This window comes from Peromyscus leucopus, chromosome 8b (genome assembly GCF_004664715.2).
Source record: "Peromyscus leucopus breed LL Stock chromosome 8b, UCI_PerLeu_2.1, whole genome shotgun sequence".
NCBI lineage: Eukaryota > Metazoa > Chordata > Mammalia > Rodentia > Cricetidae > Peromyscus > Peromyscus leucopus.
The window spans coordinates 70023582-70043980 of NC_051086.1; the positions used below are offsets into that span (position 1 = coordinate 70023582).

Consider the following 20399-nt stretch of genomic DNA (forward strand, 5'->3'; position numbering starts at 1 on the left):
GCCTGTAATCCCAGCACTCTGGAAGTGGAGGCAGGAGGTGTAGAAGTTCAAGGTCATCCTTGGCTGCAAAGAGACTTCCAGGCCAGGCTGGGACACATGAGATCATGTCTCAAAAACAAAACAGACCAGCAATGTCCAAGTCTCATGACCCCAGTTCAGTTTCCCCAACCCATAGTGGGGAAGGAGAGAAATAGCCCCTGTAAACTATCCTTTGGTGTCCATGAACAATAAGTAATAAATATAATTAAAGACGAAGTGTAGAGCTGGAGAGATAGTTCAGCAGTTAAGAACACTGGCTCTTCTTCCAAAGGATCAGTTTCCATTCTCAGGGGCTCACTCCCGTCTGTAACTCCAGTCCCAGGGCATCTGAAACTTCCTCTGGCCTCTGTGGGCCCAGACAGCATGCAGGCAAATCACCCATATGTATTTTTAAAAATTAAAACAAAAATAATGTCTCTGGGGTAATTTTAAACATACATACACATATATACGCATACATACATATATGCACACACACACACTGAAGACAGGTTCAAAAACATGAGGAATTCATCCAAGAGTGATGCCCCACGCCTTTAATCCCAGCACACAGGAAGCAGAGTCAGGTGGATCTCTGAGTTTGAGGCCAGCCTAGTCTACAGAGCTAGTTCCAGGACAGCCAGGGTTACATAGAGGTTTGTTTATGTGTGGAGGTCAGAGGACATTTTGTGAGAGTTGGTTCTTTCCTTCTACCATGTGGGTCCTGGGGATCAAACCCAGCTCCCAGCTCGTCAGCCTTCTGCAGCAAGCATCTTTTCCTACTTAGCCATCCCCCGTCCCCTCTGGCTTTTGTTTGGAGACAAATGTACACCGTTACACCCAGTTTTGTTTTCTCTTTTTAAGACAGCAGTTAGGGGCACTGGCTGCTCTACCAGCAGAATGCATTTGGAGTCCAGCACCCACATGGAGGCTTACAACCTTCTGTAGCCCCAGTCCCAGGGGATCTAATGCCTTCTGGCCTCCGTGGCCCTCAGGTACACACACGTGGTGCACACGCGGTGATGAAACGTCTACACATAAAGTGTTTTCCCAACTGTGCTACCTGGGATCACAGGTGTGCACCGCCTTGTCTTATCTGTGCGGTGTTAGGGAGCCCAAGGCTTCCTGCTTGCTAGGCAAACACTAAACCAATTGAGCGCTACCCCTGACACCTTGCCTCTCCCCATTCCCCGCTTGTTTGTTTTTGAGACAGTCTTACTGTGTAGCTCTAGAACTTGCTATGGAAACCAGGCTGGCCTCAAACACACAAAGATCACCGACTTCTGCCTCTCGTGCTGGAATTGAAGGTGTGCGCCCTCACGCCTGACATCTTTGTTTTTGCCATATTGCTCTGAACTTCTGGCTCAAGATGTCTAGTGAGTCAGAAACTATAACAAAGGGTGGGAAGAGTTAATTAGGAAAATTCCTTCTGCAGAGACTAGGGAATCGCCCCCTCCACAAGGCCTCATGTATTCCAGGTTTATCTGACTTGCTATGTAGCTGAGGATGACCTTGAACTTATTGTATCTGGGTGATGGATGTAAGGGTATGCCACGGGTGCACAGAGCCTGCAGAGATCAGAAGAGGACACGGGGTCCTCTGGAACTGAGGTTACCAACATGGGTGCCGTCAAACAAGTGCGGCCCCTGTGAAGAGCAGCGAGTGTGAGTGCTGAGCCGTCTCCCAAGGTGTGGCCTTGAGTTCTCGATCAACTCCTGGGATTCTTGGCTAGCACCACCGTGCCCTGTTCAGGCAGGGCAGGACAAGAGCCCGGGGCTGCTTCATGCATGCCGGGCAAGCTCTCTACCACCTACACTGCACCCCCAGGCCTCCATGGAGTCTTTGTGGCTCGCCCGGTGTCCGGAGGCAGAAAGAGGCTCTGGATCCTCTAGAAAAGCAGCGCTGCTCTTAAGAGCAGAGTTCTCTCCCCATCTCCAGATTCCTTTACTTTTGAAGTAAAGAGAATTGACTGGTACATTCTGAAAGGACCTTGCAGCATCCCTCCTCAGAAATTCTTGTCCACATCTCCACAGGACCAGCAGCTAGTTATGCCAGGTTCCATGAGAACCCCAGAACGGGGACACCCCAGTCCTCCTGGTCTTTGAAAACAATGCAGGAACCTGCGAGTGGAATTCGCTTTCATCCATTCTCCATCACAGTAGACACAAGTTAAACCTCTCTTGCTGACCCCTGATGCTCCTGCGGAGTGGTGTCACTGTGGTCACATGCCATTTATTCTGAATGCCTTTTCAGCCAACTACAATAAGTAATAACTCATTTACTGAAACATGTAAACAACCTCAGCACCAAAGCAGCCAAGTGGAAAACTCCTTCACCACACGGTCCGGAAGATGCACCAGAGTCACAACGCTGCCTCTGGGGCTGGCAGAGGCGGCAGCTGGGAAAAGCCCTCCCTCGGCCTTGGAAACACATCTGGGCTCCTGGCTGTGGCGGCTGCTGTCCTCCAGGGGAAGACAGCAGCTCCTGGTACCAACTTTTCTCCTTATATAGAAAGAGCATCTATCCAGGAATCACCACCCTCCAGCCGCACAGGGAGGAGCCAGGGACACAACAGGAGAGGGAAGTTCTCGTTTCCTGTGACTCAAAGCTCCAGCCACAGTGGCATCTTTTCAGCAAATGCTACACAAGGGAAGGCTGCTATTGCTGACGGGAAAGCTCAGGGGGCATTTCCTCACGGCCCTGTGACGCGCAGTGCGCCACCCGAACAGCGCGCGCGGGGAGCCAGAAACCCGCTCCTCCTTTCACACATCTTTCCTGGAGGGTGGCCATGTTCTTTCTTCTCTTTCTGTGTGGTGGATGCATGGGGAGGTCAGAAGTTGATGTCCGATGTTCCCTGTCTCTGACACTTTCTGAGGCAAGGTCTCTCATGGAACAAAACGACTTACCTAGGCTGACTGGCCAGTGAGCTCCGGGGACCCTCTGGTTTCTGCTCCCCCAGTGCTGGGGTGCAGATGTGGATGCTGGGAATCCACTCAGGGCCTAGTACTTGTATGAGCCAAACCCCACCCCCCGCCTTTCCTCACTTCTCTCGCCTCTTTTACTCCAGCCTGGGCCCACACCCCGGCCTCGACTTGGAGAGTAGCTTCTAACTGGACGGCTGCAGCACTCACTCAGCACATGCTGTTGGCTGCGCACACAATGGACCCTTAGAGATAATGTTCTAGGGGCAAAAACAGAGCGAACACAAGGAAAGGGACAAGTGAATTATAAATGAATTCCTCTTCTTTTGGTTGACATAGCTATGTAAGCCCATCTGCGCACGCTGGGCGGGGGGGGGGGGGGACGACGGGGGACGGACGGGACGGACACCTATAAAAGCAGATTCCACCCGCTCCCTGGCCCCTTTTCCCACACGTTCTGTTCTAGTAGGCCTACTGCACAATCCCTAATAAAAACTCTTATAGTGGGTTTTGTTGTACCTTGTGTTTTCTCTCACATGGTAAACAGTGCTGCAAATACGTAACAACCACTATATTCTGCCCCCTGCCCCTGTTCTTAAAGAGTGGCTAATGCCACGGCATGGTTGTTAGGAAGACTAAAACAGCTCAAGATGTGAAAGCACTCTGCAATGGAGAAAGGTGCAGGGCTTTAATCCCAGAACTAAGAGGCAGGCAGATCTTGGTAAGTTTCAGGTCAGCCAGGGCTACAAAGTGAGATTTTGTCCCAAAATTGAAAAGAAAAAAGGCCTATACAAATATGAATTGTTTAGTAATCATCGTTACCAAGAGCATTCTGGGAACCTGACCACACGAGATGGCTGAGGAGGTGGGAAAGCTGCTGACTTCTTAGGCAATGGCCTTGGTTTTCTGCAGTCTTCCTTTCTCCACCAACTCAGTGATCACAAGATGCAACTTGAACTTTTGCACCGATTTCTACATAACAGAGTGCGTAAGAGCTGTACTGCCACGTCCAATTCCTCCTCTGTGCCCTCGCCACCCACAAACTGCTGACCCTCCCACTCTTAATGCCCTCCCGGGGTTGCAGTGAGGATTAAACGATTAAGTACAATACGCTCGAAATGACACTGAAAACAGTATCCAGTACAAAGCAAGCAATCATTATCAGTTACAGCAACTCACTGCACTTCCTGGTTCAGGGCAGAGGTCCCTGGGAGTGGTCAGTGCTGCCGAGTGTGAGGTGCCACAGCAGCCTGGGGTGGGAAGAGGCAGTGGCAATGGGCAAAACAGGGGTCTTGGGAGGGCACTGAGGGCATGGCCACACAGTGGGGGTGACTCTGCTGGAGGCCTGGACTTGCTTCCCTACAAGTGGGAAGGGGCCGCAGAGAGAGGCTTTCTCATTTTATTTTTGGCCTTCTTGAAAAGTGATTGGGGCGGTTGGAGGTGGTGCACACCTTTAATCCCAGCGCTCAGGAGGCAGAGGCAGGTGGATCTCCAAGTTCGAAGCCAGGCTGGTCTACAGAACGAGTTCCAGGACAGCCAGGGCTACACAATCACTAACCCCCTGGGGTGGGTTGAGCAGAACCCCATTCCTTGGGGACCTGGCCTGCAAGCCTGGCTCAGGTCGAGGAGCAATTGTGCTGTTCTTTGTCTCCACACATGGCGAGGGACTGGAGGAGAGCAACAACAATCTAACCTCCAGGGCAAGGCACAGCCACTCCTTTTCTCAAATGCTTAACTGGCCTCACTACCCCGGAACATTTTTCTTTTTGATCTGAAACAGCCTAGAAGACAATTAAGCAATGCTGTCCAGCTGGGTCAGTCCAAAGAGGCCCCGAGGAAAGGACTGCTCCTTTTCTGTCCTGTGAAAGGGAGAGATGGCATCGGGAAATGCCACATTTGGGACAGTGGGGGAGGGGAGAACCGTTACCGAGGCCTCCAGAATTAACAAGATGTTAGATCGAAGACCATCCAAGGAGGCCAGGAACTACCTGAAGACCCCGACTGTCAGGTGGCATGGGTGGCTCAGAGTTCCCGGGAGGCTGGAGCCCTTCAGAATTCTGGAATGTGGTTTCCAATGCAAATAAGGGCTGGTTTGTAGAAATGGTGCTGGACTGTGTCCAAGCACTTCCTGTCTGTCCTTTGAGTCATTTGGAAATGGTTAACAAATAGGCTGGACACCTGGCTTCAGATGGAGAAGGGAATTTCCATGCAAACCCTGCACTGTAAAATGCTCTCTCTTCCTTCCCGAAGCAACTGAGATCAGGACTGAAGTGGACCCTAAAGAGTGTCCTAAGCCAGCTCAAGGCAAAGACAGAGCAACTGCTACAGACTCAAGGGAACAACTCTGTGCACGTGAAAAATGCTACCTCGAGAGGGACAGATGCTCAGTGCTTCAAGAGTCACTGGCTGCTGGGTCTGGATAACAAACACTCGGAAGCTGCACTTCTGTCCCCAGATCTAGGCAGCCCCTTGCTGCTGACTCACCCTCACTGGACTTGGGTCAGTCTCCTGATGGGAGAACTGAAGTTCAGATCTGAAATGAATCCCAGGGGAGAGCAGGGGCTACCTAAAACCACCTCCCTTCTAATTTCGTATTAACACCCACACAGGAACCTGTGCGGTCCAGCGGGTCAAAGACCAGTTGGCAGCTGCCTATGGCCGCACGGTGCAATTCTAAAGGCCTGACAAGCAGCCCTGTACCGAGGGCTTCTGTAAGGCCTCTTCCTGGAACAGGTTAAACATGCAAATGCAGGTTGGTAGGTTAGTTGCTGCAATTCGAGGCCTCACCTCCAAGGCAAACATATTACCTCAGGTGAACTCTTGGCCCTGCAGGGAAGGGACTGAAACTTACGCCCCGTCAACCAAGCATAGATGCCTCCGAGCTCGCTCGGCGTCTTGAGGTAGATTATGTGCCCTCTTTCGTGTTAAAAGGCAGGGGCACTTTCAGACGTAGTCGTTCTGTGTAGCATTTGCTGTAAAACATGGCGGAAGGCCAGAGGACGCTGGCTAGTATGAGGGACAGGATACTGGCTTTAACAAGGGTTCCTAAGTTCTCATTAGGATTAATTCCCAGTTGCACCTGTGATCTGAACACCCCACAGGCCAAGGCAGACTCATCTCCCTCTATACTACCTCCCACCAGCACACGCAAACCAAACCAAGTTATTTATGCCGAAAATGAACAGCATTTGTGTCTATTAAAAAAGATCAGGCCAGGTGCAGTGGCACACGCCTTTAATCCCAGCACTCCGAGTTTGAGGCCAGTCTGGTCTACAGAGTTACAGGACAAGCAGGGCTACACAGAGCAGCCCTGTGTTGAAACAGACAAAACAAAAAGATCTGGCATGTCATCAAATCTTTTTTTAAAAAGTGGTTTTAAGCATATCCACCTAGTAATCTATACTAGATCCTCTGGATTCAGTTTATTCTAAGGGTCTGAAAGCTGTTGTTTCCCTTTTTACGTTTATTTAGTGAGTACGTGTGTGGGTACATGTGTGAGCTTCAGTGTGTGAGTGTGTGTGTGTGTCCGTGTCCAAGGACAATCTGCAGGCGTTGGCTCTCCTTCTACCACGTGGGTCCCAGGGATTGAACTCAAGTGGTTAGACTTGGCAGCAAGCACCTTTCTCCACTCAGCCATCATGCTGGCCCTATCCCCTTTTTCCTCCCTTCTAGTAAATTCTTTTTCTATCAGCGCCACCCCCCCCCCTTGTTTTTTGAGACAGGATTTCACTGTGTGGCCCTGGCTGTCCTGGAACTCGCTCTGTAGACCAGGCTGGTGCCAAACTCAGAGATATGCCTGCCTCTGCCTCCCGAGTGCTGGGATTGAAGGCGTGCACCACCACTGCCCGACTTTCCCCCTTTCTTGAGATAGTGTTTTACTGGCATCGATTTCAAGACTACAAGGCTTCAGATTCCCTGATGCTGAGATCACAGGGACGGGTCACCAAGTCTATTTATTAACTGTTTGTTTTGATTTGACATAGGATCATGCAGTCTTGGCTGTCCGAGGGCTATGTAGACCAGGATGGCTTCAAACTCACAGAGATCTTCTTGCTTCTGCCTCCCAAGTGCTGGGATCAAAGGTGTGTCACCATGCCTGATCTTACTTGAGCTTTTAGAAATGGCTCTGTGGCAGAGGTGCCTGGCACCAAGACTGAAGAACCGAGTTTGATACCTGAGACTCACATGGTAGGAAGACAGAATATACCCATAAGTGGGCCTCTGACTTTTATAAACTCACTGTGGCATGTGTATACTCACACAAAAAAATAAAGTGTAGTTTAAAACAAAACAAAAAACAAAAACAAAAAAACCCTTTCAGGCTGGAATGAGTTTATTGGTACTATGTATGTAGCAAGCCAAGGCCCAGGGCCCAATCCTCAGCACTGGAAAGAAGATGCACATAGACACACATGAACATACAACCTCCAAAGCACAACACCCCTCAAAATAAAGTGAGAGATGTTTGGTCACATATTCCTCTTCACTTACTCCAAAGCCTGTCAAGATGACATCTGAAAGAGCACGTGCAAATGGGGATGCAGCTCGGCAGCGTGTGCTCGGCAGTGCTGGAGCCTAGGTTTGACTCAGACGACCTGCAAACGAGGTCCTGGTGGACTGAATACACTGTGACATTTCTGCATGCTCTAAGATAATCTGATGACTGAAAAACTGAAGACAAGGGCTGGAAAGATGGCTCAGCAGTTAAGAGTCCATACTGCTCGTGTAGAGGCCCTGGGTTCGGCTCCTAACACCCACATGGAGCAGCTCCCAGTCACCCGTGGTTCCAGCTCCAGGGCACACAATACCCTCTTTTGACACTGTAATACACGTTCACATGTAGTACAGAGACATATGTAATTAAAAATAATTAAAAACAAGATCTTATTGATGATAAGGTGCTTATCAGTTTAAAAACCTGGAGTTAAGGTCAGGTGTGGTGGCACACACCTTTAGTCCCAGCACTTGGGAGGCTGAGGCAAGGGGATGTCTGAGTTTGAGCCTAGCCTGGTCTACATAGGGAGTTCCAGGGCAGTATGACTACACAGAGAACCCTGTCTCAAAACAGACAAGCAAAAGAACAAAACAAAGACTGGCGTTACAGGAACACTCACGGCAGGCAGCTTACTTAGCTTAACGCAGCATTTGTATTTGGTGGGTGACAGCGGAATGACCAGTGAACAGGGCTCTCTTTCTGTCCTTATGCTACAGACCACAGCATGCTGGGACACAGGCTGAGACTGGGAACACTCTCGGCAGGATGTACTTCCTTAGCTAGTAGACATCAAAATGCCACTTGCATTCATAACTTTTTCTAGACTGTTAGGAGCCTGTGAAACTAGGCCAGTAGTCCTCAACCCTCCTAACACTGGGACCCTTTAATACAGTTCTTCATGTTGTGGTGATTCTCAACCACAAAGTTATTTTCGTTGCTACTTCATAAATGTAATTTTGCTACTGTTATGAATTGTAATGTAAATATTTTGGGAGATAGAGGTTTGTCAAAGAGGCCATGACCTACAGGTTGAGAACCACTGGACAGTGCGCCCACTTTCCAAATAAATGAAACCATCCCTCTCAGAGCTCCACAATCCAGATTATGCATACATGCAGATTCCAGAAAGCCATGGAAGCCAGGCCTGACTCCCATTCCCACGGTATTGCTCAAGGTGTAAACTGCTGATGGGTCATTTAGCTGGGACGTGGTAAGGAACAAAATCAGACTTATGTAGAGATGGAGTCGGAATGCCCAAGCCCTCTCAAGTTTCAGGACTATCAAACCACCGCACTTGCAGGTTTCCTGGGCTCCTACTGGCTGGAACTAAGCAGCAGTATCTGCGGAGGCATGTAGCTGGATCTATGCTCGTGGTTGTGGAACCAGGCAACTGGACGGAAGGGTTATCACACGGCTTCAGCTGGGGTCCAGGACGAATGAACAGGGTTTGGGATTTGACTAGTCTCCTAGATTTTTAGCTTAGGAAATAGTTTTTCTTTCTCTAATATTCTACCCTGAGTCAAGTTTAGAAATAAATCCCAAAGATTTCATCTAAGTATAATTCATACTTAACCCCCTCTTTCTTCAAGTAAACACAAACTAAAATAGGTGGAGGAAGGAGCAGAGACATTGGGAACCTAGCGTGGGAATTCTGATGTTAGCTAGCTAAGACTATACAAATGATACTGGTCTAAGCCCAGCACTTGTGAGTCCAAGACTAGCCTCCTCTACATAGTGGGACCTTATCTCAACTAACTAGCTAAATGAATAAATAAATAATCCATCTGTTAATTTGGGCACTGTTTTTCAAGTAAGGTCAGGTAACAGACTGTTAGTCCCTGAAAAAAAAGAAAAAAGAAAAACAAAAAGCAAACAAAAACTAACCAGCCAACCAAAAACAGCAAAGTAACAACCTTTCCAAAATCCATGAGGCAAGGTAACTTTCCCTTTTATTTATTAGTTATGACTGTTACTACCCCAGTTTCCTAGTTAGTTTTCTCTGCAGTATCATGGCATGTATCATGGCATGAAAGCTCAAGTGTCATCAGATGCAAGGACCACGATTATTGACTAAACCATGATGCTGGGTTATGTTTGAATGAAAACGTTTGATATGGATGGTCAGATGAAAGATGCCAAGATGTCAGACAGCCCATCGACTGCTGTTGCCATGAGATCCAACAGTCAACATCAGTCTGATAAGCTACCCGACAAGGTGGTACAGCCATGCAGATGTCACGACGGTTGGCAAGCAAGAGGTGCCCAGGCAGGATTTAAAGCAAAGCAAGCGTCTCTGGCCTGCCGGGGCTTAACGCCAATTCTAGGAAAGAAAGTTGTTTATTCTCCTACCAAGCAAAACAAAATGAATAGGTCAATCAGAAAAATGTCAAAGGAAAAAAAATCACATTAAGAATACCACACAGAAACACACAGAAGTAAACTTCCAGCTATTAAAGTGGGATACAAACAGCTACAACTAACACAAACATGAAAAGTATTTCTCACTAGTGTCCTCTGATGTATATATCACTACTTCTAATTTATATAAAGCCAGAGATTCCCATGCTAGGGGAACCTCCTCTCCCGATCCAGCCTAACAAGATACCCTGGTGGTGGCTCTCTGAGGCAATACATGAAATCGTAGGTGATTCTGCTTGTGCGTATATTTGGCAAGGCTGCCACTCACTTGGCAGAAGTGAAAAAGAAGCAAAAAACCATAGCACTAAAGAAAACGGACACAATTTCGGAATGATCAAAGATGTCTTTATAAAGGTTTTCACGACTTCATTCTAAATATACAGAATAAAAAATGGTGTACTCATTTGTGAGACACCAACCAGATTTTCCTTATACTGTCTCAAAATTTAAAGATCAATTTCCCCAGAGGGTGTGCAATGCATCATAAAATGGCCTTTTTGAGGGTGGGAAAGGAAGGCATATTAAATTGTTCCATGATAGACATGCAAGACTGCTATCCAATATATATAACTTATATACATTTGATGACTTAGAAAAAACAATCATTTGTGACAAGCCTAAAAAGCCTGTCATATTTAACATACTTTAGAATGTTTGGGTGGCAGGGGTTCTCCAATTGTACCATGTGGCCCTTGAACGTTAACAGAAGGCCAATTTTGGTTGAGTCTGCAGCAGAGTATCACATCCACCCTAAGGAAATACAATGTGGATTGAACGGAGGGTGGAGACCTTACCTTAACACATAAAGGAAAAGGATGTCAGTGTAAAATACGGACTAAACTGCTTCAGGAAGAATGCTTTAAAAATCAATATAGGCTGGAAGAGGGGATCTTCCTTCCTGGTTGGAGCCCTCCCAATGTAAGGCAGGACCCCTCCATGCTAACTTCTGCAAAGAAAAACTTTCTCTGCTTATTTAGTTTTCTCCTCTGAGTTCAAGCGCTGCTGGATTCGTTTGGCATAACTTTGTGCCATGGAGTTAATAATAGACAGGATAAAGTAACACACCATCACGACGACCAGCTTCTCAAACATCCAGGACAACCAGTTTTCTCCCTGCAGGAAAGAAGGCAGAATAATTCAAGAAAAAGGCTTTCCTCAGTTCAACAGTCAGAAGGATATTATTTACAATGCTTCTAGGGAAATGATGAGAACTTGAGGTTTGCCTAGGCAACCCAAATAATTAAAAACCGTCTCTAGATACCCTGAAATTTACACTTGGCCATCTGAGTTCACTCTGCTGTATGCACAGCGATGCTAACTTGGGCTATTTTTTTATACTGTGCCCTAGGAATAGTGGTCTTGTTAGTCTACTCTCCACAGCTGCCTTGCAGATCTTGCTGGGAAGGGGAAAGAAACATAAGCTCTGTTTCAGTGTTAAGAGCTGCTTTTAGAATGCGAATGTGAGCCACGTGTGGATAACCAACAGCAGCAGGGCTCCACGAACAACAACTGCCTCTTCCAGGCTTCGTGGGTCAGGTTGCTGCTTACTCATCCCGGCTGGTTCTTTCCTCTGCCTCAGAACTGCTGACAAAACCAGCCAGGCTTAGTTTATTCATGTCAGAAGCTCAGCTGTGGTGGGAGCCTTGCTTTATTTAAGAAAGAAAGGAAGAAGAAAGCAAACGGTGGCTTTCATTTCCCACAGCAGAAATGAAAAAGGATATTCATGCTCATGTCACCGAGTACTTGGTGATGGTATAGATTTTAACTTCTAACCCAGTCTGGAAGTGTGTGTAACAACTCATTTAAGGTCAAGACAACATTGCACACAACAGGACTGCTGACTTCCATTGCCCCATCCTTGTTTCTGAAAACACCCTATAGACACAAAGACAAATTCCCCAGGGGGGAATACACAGTGCCTCAACTTCTGCAAACAGACTGGTAAACATCACTCACTCCATCTAGAAATCGGGAGAAGAGTGAATCTAATTTGAGCCTGAAGCTGCCGAGGGGGAGAAGCCAGAGGGTGCTCACCTGCGGGGTGCCCACTTCGCTTCGGTGGTGGAGCTTCTGGCGCTGCGCCTCCAGGTACTCCTGAAAAGGCTTCTGCAGAGACGGACCTATGCCGGGTACAGCTCTGGAAGCAGGTACCAAAGCCACAGCAAAGACACATTTGGGAAGAAAAGCAAGAGAAATGTTAAAGAAAATCCACTTACCCCTCAGACTTAAAAAGAAGAAGGAGAAGAAAAAAAAAAAAAAGTAGGGACTGTATAAAAAGAACAAAATACAACAATCAGAGCAGAGCTGAAGCAATCCTGTGAAGCTTGTTGGTGGATAAAAAGTCCTCCTTCAAGCCAGTCCTTAGAGCACAGACATCTCCAACATTACTGTATCTGGGAGAAACTAGGAACAGGAGCCCAGAGCCATGCTATCACAGGAGAGGCCAGCGCAGCCGAGATTGCACTCTGGTGTGCCGGCGCAAAGAATAAAATGAATGACTTCTGAGAAGTCCCACATTTATCACCACTGGTTCCTGTAAGAACTGGTTTAAACCGATTAATAAGGAAATGACTTATGCTTGTGTCATCTCTAGTTAAAAAAGAAACTGCCCTCCCTCGTTCTGACTGTCCCATCTTCTGGGGGTGGGGGATAGTGTGTGTGGGGGTGGGAGGTGCTTTCTCAATCTAAGTCCTTATTAGGACAATCCCTGCGTCATCCTTATCCAAAAAGAATGCATTAGCACATTCGGGAGGCACCTCCCCCTCCCCAGAAGTCAGTGATTAACAAAGGAACAAAGAGGAACTACGGACCTTGAATCATTTCATGGCTTATGATGGATGTTTGCACAGAAACTCCTGTACATTACCAAACAGCCTGTTCCAAGATGTCTGGATAGCTCTCTCTGATAAGGCTCCGGACCAAGCAAGCTCCCCAGTCTGTGGAGCCAGGGTTGTAAAACCGGTCTGGCAACTGAAGCTCCCAGGCTCCCAGGGTTCTTTTTTTTCTTTTGATAGCTAACAGGCTTTTTAAAATGGTACTGTGGGGCAGCTTTGAAAAAGTAAACATCCTTATTTCCTGTACCCTTTATTTTCTCATCTGTTTTATTTGCTAACAGGCAAACAAGCCTATACTTTTCCTAGGGCCAGAGAAAGTATGGAAGGCGCATGTGAGCAGTGTCCAGTGCTTGGGCTGAGAGTACTGACTCAGTGAACTCTATCTTTTTTCTGGAACAATTAAGTTGCTGCTTACAAAAGCAGAGGAATAAAAGAGGAAGACTCTCTTTCTGCTGTTCTATCTGCCAGACAGGAGCAGCCCCTCAACTGCTGGCCACCCCTTTTCTTTCACCCCATTACCTAGAAATCACCCAACAGTTCCAGGAGTCCCGACCTGTGTCCATGGTGCAGACAAGAGAAAACCAAACCAAAAAGTGCAGCTAGTGAGTTTTCACACCCATGTAGTCCCCAGCACCCAGGGAGCAGAGGCAGGTGGACACCTGTGAGTTCAAGGCCAGCCTAGTTTCAAAACAAGAAAAAGAAAAAGAAAACAAGAAAACCAGAAGAGTGTACAGTGCTACATGTTTGGTAGAGAAGACACATGCTGAAGGAACTGAAGGAGAAAGAAGGGATGAGGACCACAGGTGACAACGGCCCAAACAGACGCAGACAGAAGGGCACTGCGGTCCCCGACCCCAGGCAGGCCTCTTTCTCTCAGGGACCTTTTATTTTACCTGAGACAAAGTTCCACCATGACCCCTAGGATTGGGGCCTACAATCTGTCCCAAGTGCTGGATTATAGGTGTGAGCCATTGTGCCCACATTTCAATGATTCCTAAGTGGTCTTATGTTAGTGAGGTAGATCACAGCTGTGCTATTATTGTTCATCAGTAACGATTCTAACTACTAAAGAACAAAAACAGGACAAAGTTTTTTTTTTTAAAGAAAAAAAAAAGCATTTCCTTAGTAGTTCAAGTAACCTTTCCTTATACAGTACAGGCAGGAATGCAAATAGTCTCTCCATTTACACTAGAAATAAGTGATCTAAATAGCAAAACAATTCCAGCAAAATACGTGGGCAGACACACTGGCTTTGAATGAGGCAGGTGTACAAAGCTGTAAGAACTTCCCTCTTCACAGGTCAGTTCCCTCAGCCCTAACACCAGCATGGACACCATCATCTCAAACTACCAAGGCGGCTACAAGAGTTAAGACAGTAATTTAAGTTTCTTCTGTTCTGCAGGCAGCGAGGAAGGGCCTGGCAGCTGCCATTTCAGATTCTCCTCAGAAGAGGCTGAAGAGACGAGCATTTGCCATTCAGTCTAAGTCTCTAAGGTCAGCTGATCCATTCACTCTAAGACTCTGGGGTCAGCTGACTTGCAGATTATAGACATGTACCACCATGCCTGACACAGAGCAGTCTTAAAAAATCTTTATTACACTTTTACTTATCCATTGTGTGTTCGTGTATGTGTATGTCAGAGGATAACTGTTGTTTTAGATTTAGTTATTTATTTGTAAATGAGTGTTTTACCCGCATGTATACACTTGCATGTGTGTGCAGTGCTCAAGGAGGCCTGAAGAGGGTGTTGGATCCCCTGAACTGGTGATACCGATGGTTGTGAGTCACCATGTGGATGTTGGGAACTGAACCCTCTGCTCCGCCAACAGGGCTTCTAACCACTGAGCAATCTCATCGGCCCTTTCCCTTTCCTTTGCTAAGATAAGGTTTCATTAAGAGCCCTGAATGGCCTGAAGCTCACAGAGACCTGGCTGCTTCTGCTTTCTGAGTACTGGGATAAAACAGGTGTGCACCAGCATGTCCAGCAGAGGACAACTCTTGGTTCTGTCCTTAATCTACCTCAGGCTATCAGGCATCTCAACCTGCTGACATCTCACAGCTCTCCACAAAGTATTCTTATACCAAAGTTTTTGAAAGAAAAAAATAGAACTATTCCAACAAGTGCTTTTAACCACTAAGCTATCTTTCTACTGGCCACTTCTCCCCTCTGTGTGTGTGTGTGTTTTTTTTTTTCCAGATGGGGATTCAAGCAGCTCAGGCTGGGTCAGAACTTGTGATACTACCTAGCCTTGCCAAGGACTCACGATCCTCCTGCCTCTACCTCCAGACTGCTGGGGTCACAGGCATGCACCACCACATACAATTTATTCAGGGCTGGGGTTGAATTCACAGCTTGATGTTACTAGAAAAACACCCTACCAACTGAGCTACATCCTCAGCCACAGTCGTCACTCCTAACACACATTTAAGACAAACTATAACAGCTCATAAATTCATTCCTCAAGTTATGTGTGAGCAGGAAACCAGAAGCAAAAGTCCATTCTGACACACTAGAAGTAGCATGCTTGCAGGCATGCGTGCAGGCATGAGTGTGTGTGATCATGTCGATTTACAGATCTCATGCTGAAAGCATTAAGTTCAGAGCTCCCTTGTGCACACACCTAAGAACTCTTCACCTCAAGAGTGGGTGAAGTCCTGTCTGCCATTAGGTACTGAGTAAGTTCAAAGAACTAGTTTTGTGAGATAGAGGAACACAAGGTTGGAGAAGAACAAATACAAATATAACTGTGTTTCAGTACTTAACTATTTTGTAGTACTACTTATTAGACGAAAATGTGCTTAAACTAGCTTTATAAATAGCTATTTGTTCTCAATAAGAAATCATTAAAAGAAGGAAGGTGGTCTCATTTTCTTTTGTTTTTTGTTTTCCTTAGAGACAGGGTTTCTCTGTGTAGTTTTGGAGCCTGTCCTGGATCTCACTCTGTAGACCAGGCTGGCCTTAAACTCATAGAGATCCTCCTGCCTCTGCCTCCCGATGGCTAGGATTAAAGGCGCGCACCACCACCACTGACTGGCTTACTTTTTTCCTTTCCTTTCCTTTTTTTTTTTTTTTAAACAACAGGGAGAAAAAATTCTGTGGATGACTTGAGAGTCAGAGTCAGAGGGATCTCTGAGTTGGAGTCTAGGCTGGTCTACAAAATGAGTTCTAGGGCAGCCAGGGCTACACAGAGAAACCCTGTTCTGAAAATAAACACCTCCCCCAAACAGATAATGAGTGAGTGAGTGAGTGTGTGTGTGTGTGTGTGTGTGTGTGTGTGTGTGTGTGTGTGTGGTAGGGAGTATTTGATATTTTGTTTGTTACTGACTTTTAGAACAGGGGGAGGAAAAAAACAACAACAAAACTGAACAACAAAAACCAATCATAAACTCCAGAGAAAACCCACAAGAAACTCTAAAGCTCAGAACTCAAACTTGACTTAATGTGTTTGACTGTTTCTCACGGTTTTGTACCTAAGTATATGTTAGCCCAGACAGAAGACAAACTTCCTGGCAAAGAGTAATTATTGTTTTTAAAGAAGAAGAAAAAGAAACACCCAGCTGTATGCAGTGGCTCTCACCTCCAACTGCAGCACCTACGAGGGCGGGCGCGGCAGGAGAAGCTCCCAGTCGGAGCCACTATGGGCCGCGGGCTGGACAACAGTGTAGACCCTATCTCAAATAGAACCACCACCACCACCTGAAAAGTAACCAACTAAACCAACCAACAAGCGAATACACTCAGAATAACATTTGAGGGAAAAGAGCCCTGACCAGTTTGTAAGTAAATTCTCTTATTTTAAACAGTTTTTAGAACACATTTAACTCTTATTTCTAGAAACCAGGTTTCTAATAAGAATGTGTATTCTGAACTCTCCTCATATTTCCTCATTAAGGCTTGCATTATTTTCTGTTCTCAGATATGTCAGGAACAGTCCTGAGGAAGCCTCAGAGCTGGCAGAGATTGGTGAAGAGTGGGTGGGATGATTATTCCACAATGCATAAATTTTCATTTGTTGCTTAATACAGATTCTATGCCTTTTCCAAGTACACTAGAATCCAGTTATTATTATTCCTACTTCTCATGGGAATTCTTTCAAACTGTGTTTCAAGTTGGTTCACCACATATAAAACCACATCTAATTAACTTTGAGTTACTTCTCCATCATGGAGATAGCAACCAAACTCTATCCTGCTATGAAATATTGAACCTTTCCTTACACTCATCAAGAGTGTTTTTTGCTAATGTATTGTCATGACATGGGGGCACTGTGCTTAACAGAAATATGAGCTGAAAAAAATAGACTGTTTTGTCGAAAAAGGGAGAACATGCCCATAAACTCTGCACTGGGCAAACTGAGGCAGGAGAATAGCAAGTTCCGGATCAGGCTGGAGTACATGGTGAAACCTTGTCTTAAAAGCCCAAAAAAGCCATCCATGCTGCTCAGTGAGTGAGGTGCTTGTCCACAAGTCTGAGAGCCCATGTCTGATCCAGGGTGGAAAGAAAACTGACTCCTATAAATATTCTCTCTCTCTCTCTCTCTCTCTCTCTCTCTCTCTCTCTCTCTCTCTCTCTCCTCTTTCTCTCCCTCCCTCTTTCTCTCTCCCCCTCTTCCTCTTCCTCTTCCTCTCTCTCTCTCTCTCTCTCTCTCTCTCTCTCTCTCTCTCTCTCACACACACACACACACACACACACACACACACACACACGATAACATACAGGAATTAAATTAAAACATCAATGCCAGGCATGGTGGCATATGCCTTTAATCTCAGCACTTGGGAGGCAAAAGCCAGCCTACTCTACACAGTATGCTCCAGGACAACCAGAGCTACAAAGAGAGAACCTGTCTGTCTCAATCTGTCCCCACCAAAAAAAAAAAAAACCCCAAAACCAAACCAATGAAAATGTACTGTTTTGTTAAGAAGTAGAAATTCCTCTTGACTACTGCGGGTGCATGAATGAACAAAACTTTAAATTTAACCCAAGCTTTGTTTCTTTTTTAACCACTTCCCCCAGGATCTCAGCACTACTAGGAACATGTAAATTAAATATCTTATTGTAAAAAACATACTGACATGGTCTGCAATAAGGAAATGATGGGTATAAAGGCGGTCTTCAACTCTACTGCTCTGCACAGCACACGAGGCTAAGTTATTTAGCACCCCTTCTGGTGATTATCAGACAGTAATCATCTCAAGGTATAAACACGGGGCTGCTGACAGCCCACAAATGGGCCTCAGGGAAGGAAGAACCTGGGCCGTCATGTTTGGCAAGTGCTCTTACACAGAGCCGTCTTACTGGCTGTTTTATTTGCTTGAGACGTGGTTTCATGTAGCGCAGGTTGGCCTGGAACTTGTTACATAGCTAAGAATGGTGTTGAACTCCTGATCCTCCTGCCTATACATCACAAGTGCGAGGAATAGAAGACTGTGCCTCATCTGCCTTCTAAAACCCATCTTAAGGCTTAGTTAGCAGACTAATTAAATGTCCAGGTGGAGAGCAAGCTATTTCTACAAAAATCAATCTCCTCTTTTCCCCTTCCTCCTACCCACCCCCCTTTCTTCTACATAGCCTTGGCTATCCTGCTGGAACTCAGAGACCCCCTGCCTCCAGAGGGCTGGAACTACAGGCGTGAGTCATTGTGTCCGACACTCTCTTGTCTTTCTAACGGACAGCTGCGAAGAGTCTTTTAGAATCTGGACAGCCAAACCTGTGCTTAACACCTGTGCTCGGAGAGAAAACTTTTGTCTTAAGAATTTCCTGGATTCATTAGTAAATGAAATTTACCCTCTGTCTTCAGAGAATTCTTCCTTGCATTTTTTGTTTGTTTTTGAGACAGGGTCTCAAAAGTAGTCCAGATTGGCCTTGAACTCACATATTCCTGCCTGGGCTTCTCAAGTACTGGGGTTACAGGCGTGCACCTGGATTTTCTGGAGAATTCTATCATTTAAGATACAGTTGGGATGCAGTTTAGAAGAATAGGAATAGAGCCCTCCGTAGAAAACTCTCTCCCTTTTCTTCTTCTTTTGCAGGGGTGATGGGTGGTGTGCAGGATCTCCATGTGGAGCACAGGCTGGCCTAGAACTCTCAAGTCTTGTGACTCAGTCTGCAGACGCTGGTACCACAGGCACACACTGACGTTCTGGGTTAGAATGACGGACGTCCAGCTGAAGCCAGCAGTCTTCCGAAGAGAACGAACTGGACATTCAAGCTAACAGTGGGCTGTACTTTGGGGATAAAACAGAAGCCCCTTCCCATTTTACTTCCCTCATATGCAGACCTGTCTTCTACACAAAGAGGAGATAATTCTCTTTCTTGGTAAGAGACTTGTAAATAATTCTGTTTTTAGAAATATGTACACTCCAGTGACACGTTGTAAAGTTCACCCCCCACCCCCCACCTCCCGCCCCAGACAGTGAGTGATCTAAACAGGCTTAACCGTTAGTATTTTAATGAGTTGTCATTTCCTGTCTGATAAAGATTCTCACAGTATTTAACCACCAGTTTCCCTGGGGACCAACCAATACTAGAGCTCTATTCAGTGACTCAGAACCGACCTCAGACTCCTGGCCTGATTCAACAAAGACAGATTACCCGACACCCTCCTCTGAAGGTGGACTCCTTAGAAAGGGTGGGGGAATTTATCAAGAAGCCTTCTAAAGAAGCCAAAGGCCATCTCCTAGGCTTGCATTGATATTTACAGCTGTCCTGCCCTCAGAGACTAGAGGGAAAAATCAGAAGACCCCAATTATTACTTAATAATGCAGGAGTAAGAGTGGATGGGCACAGACTGAAAACCAGAACTGTTTGTTTTTTGAGCCAGGGTTTCTTTGTGTAGCCCTGGCTGTCCTGGAACTCACAGATATCTGCCTCCTGAGTGCTAGGATTAAAGGCGTATGACACTACTGCCCAGAGCAAATCAGCATTTTTAACCAAGTAAAAATAAGGTCTAGTAGTAATTCTGGGTACCTGGAATGAGAGTGTTACTGTGTTACCACTTAATTGAACATAGACTAAATCTATGAAGCTGGTATTGTAAGGGGAAGTTGGTGACTTGTACATTTACTTCCTTTTGGACCTAAGCTGTGGTTTCTTTACACACCAGGATTTTGGAAGAGTACTCTAACATAAAACAAATCCAGAGTGAGAATTACACACTGTACTGAACAATTTAGGGCTTCTTCCATGGGCTTGTTTGGACTGACAGTCTCTGACACCTTCTAAAATTTGCTGTGATTCAACCTCAGGGCTTGGGATTAAAACATCTGGAATTTTATTTGCATTTGTGCCCCTCTGAAATAATTAAAACTTTTGTATTCAATTTAGCTCACTGTGTACCTGGTAGTTTTATTTATACATGATACCACCCCTTTCTTCCAGGCTTGGAAGACCACTCTGCTTCATCCAGAAACTTCAGACATATGGTTGCTACTGCCTCACTGAGTTTCAAGCACACAAGGTTTGGCAACAACTGCCCTTGCTTTTGAACATTGGGAGAGTTTCCTGTAAGAACCAGCACATGACTGAGACCTCTCTCAAGTGTTTTCTCGCTGCTGGAGAGCACCTTCCTTCAGAATGCAGAGCCAAGCAGAGAGGACAAAGGGGACTTGTGTGAATGAAGCCGGAGTTTAAGGAGTGGTCCACTGTAACGGGGTAAAAACAATCCTTCTGGCTCTATTCAAACAGCTGACTGCAAATTCCCAGCTTTCAA

General features: G+C 46.1%; 1 protein-coding gene across 2 annotated transcripts in view; it reads right to left on the minus strand.

Moving 5' to 3' along the window:
- Nucleotides 1–9366: 9366 nt before the first annotated feature.
- Nucleotides 9367–20399, minus strand: part of Vmp1 (vacuole membrane protein 1) — a 104936-nt gene continuing 93903 nt past the window's right edge. For both annotated transcript variants that reach the window (XM_028878281.2, XM_028878282.2), the window contains exons 11-12: nt 11887–11989; nt 9367–10965 (exon numbers count right to left, since the gene is read on the minus strand). In XM_028878281.2, coding sequence (XP_028734114.1) covers nt 10822–10965; nt 11887–11989 — 247 coding nt within the window. In that variant the 3' untranslated portion in view covers nt 9367–10821. The remainder of the gene's footprint in view (nt 10966–11886; nt 11990–20399) is intronic.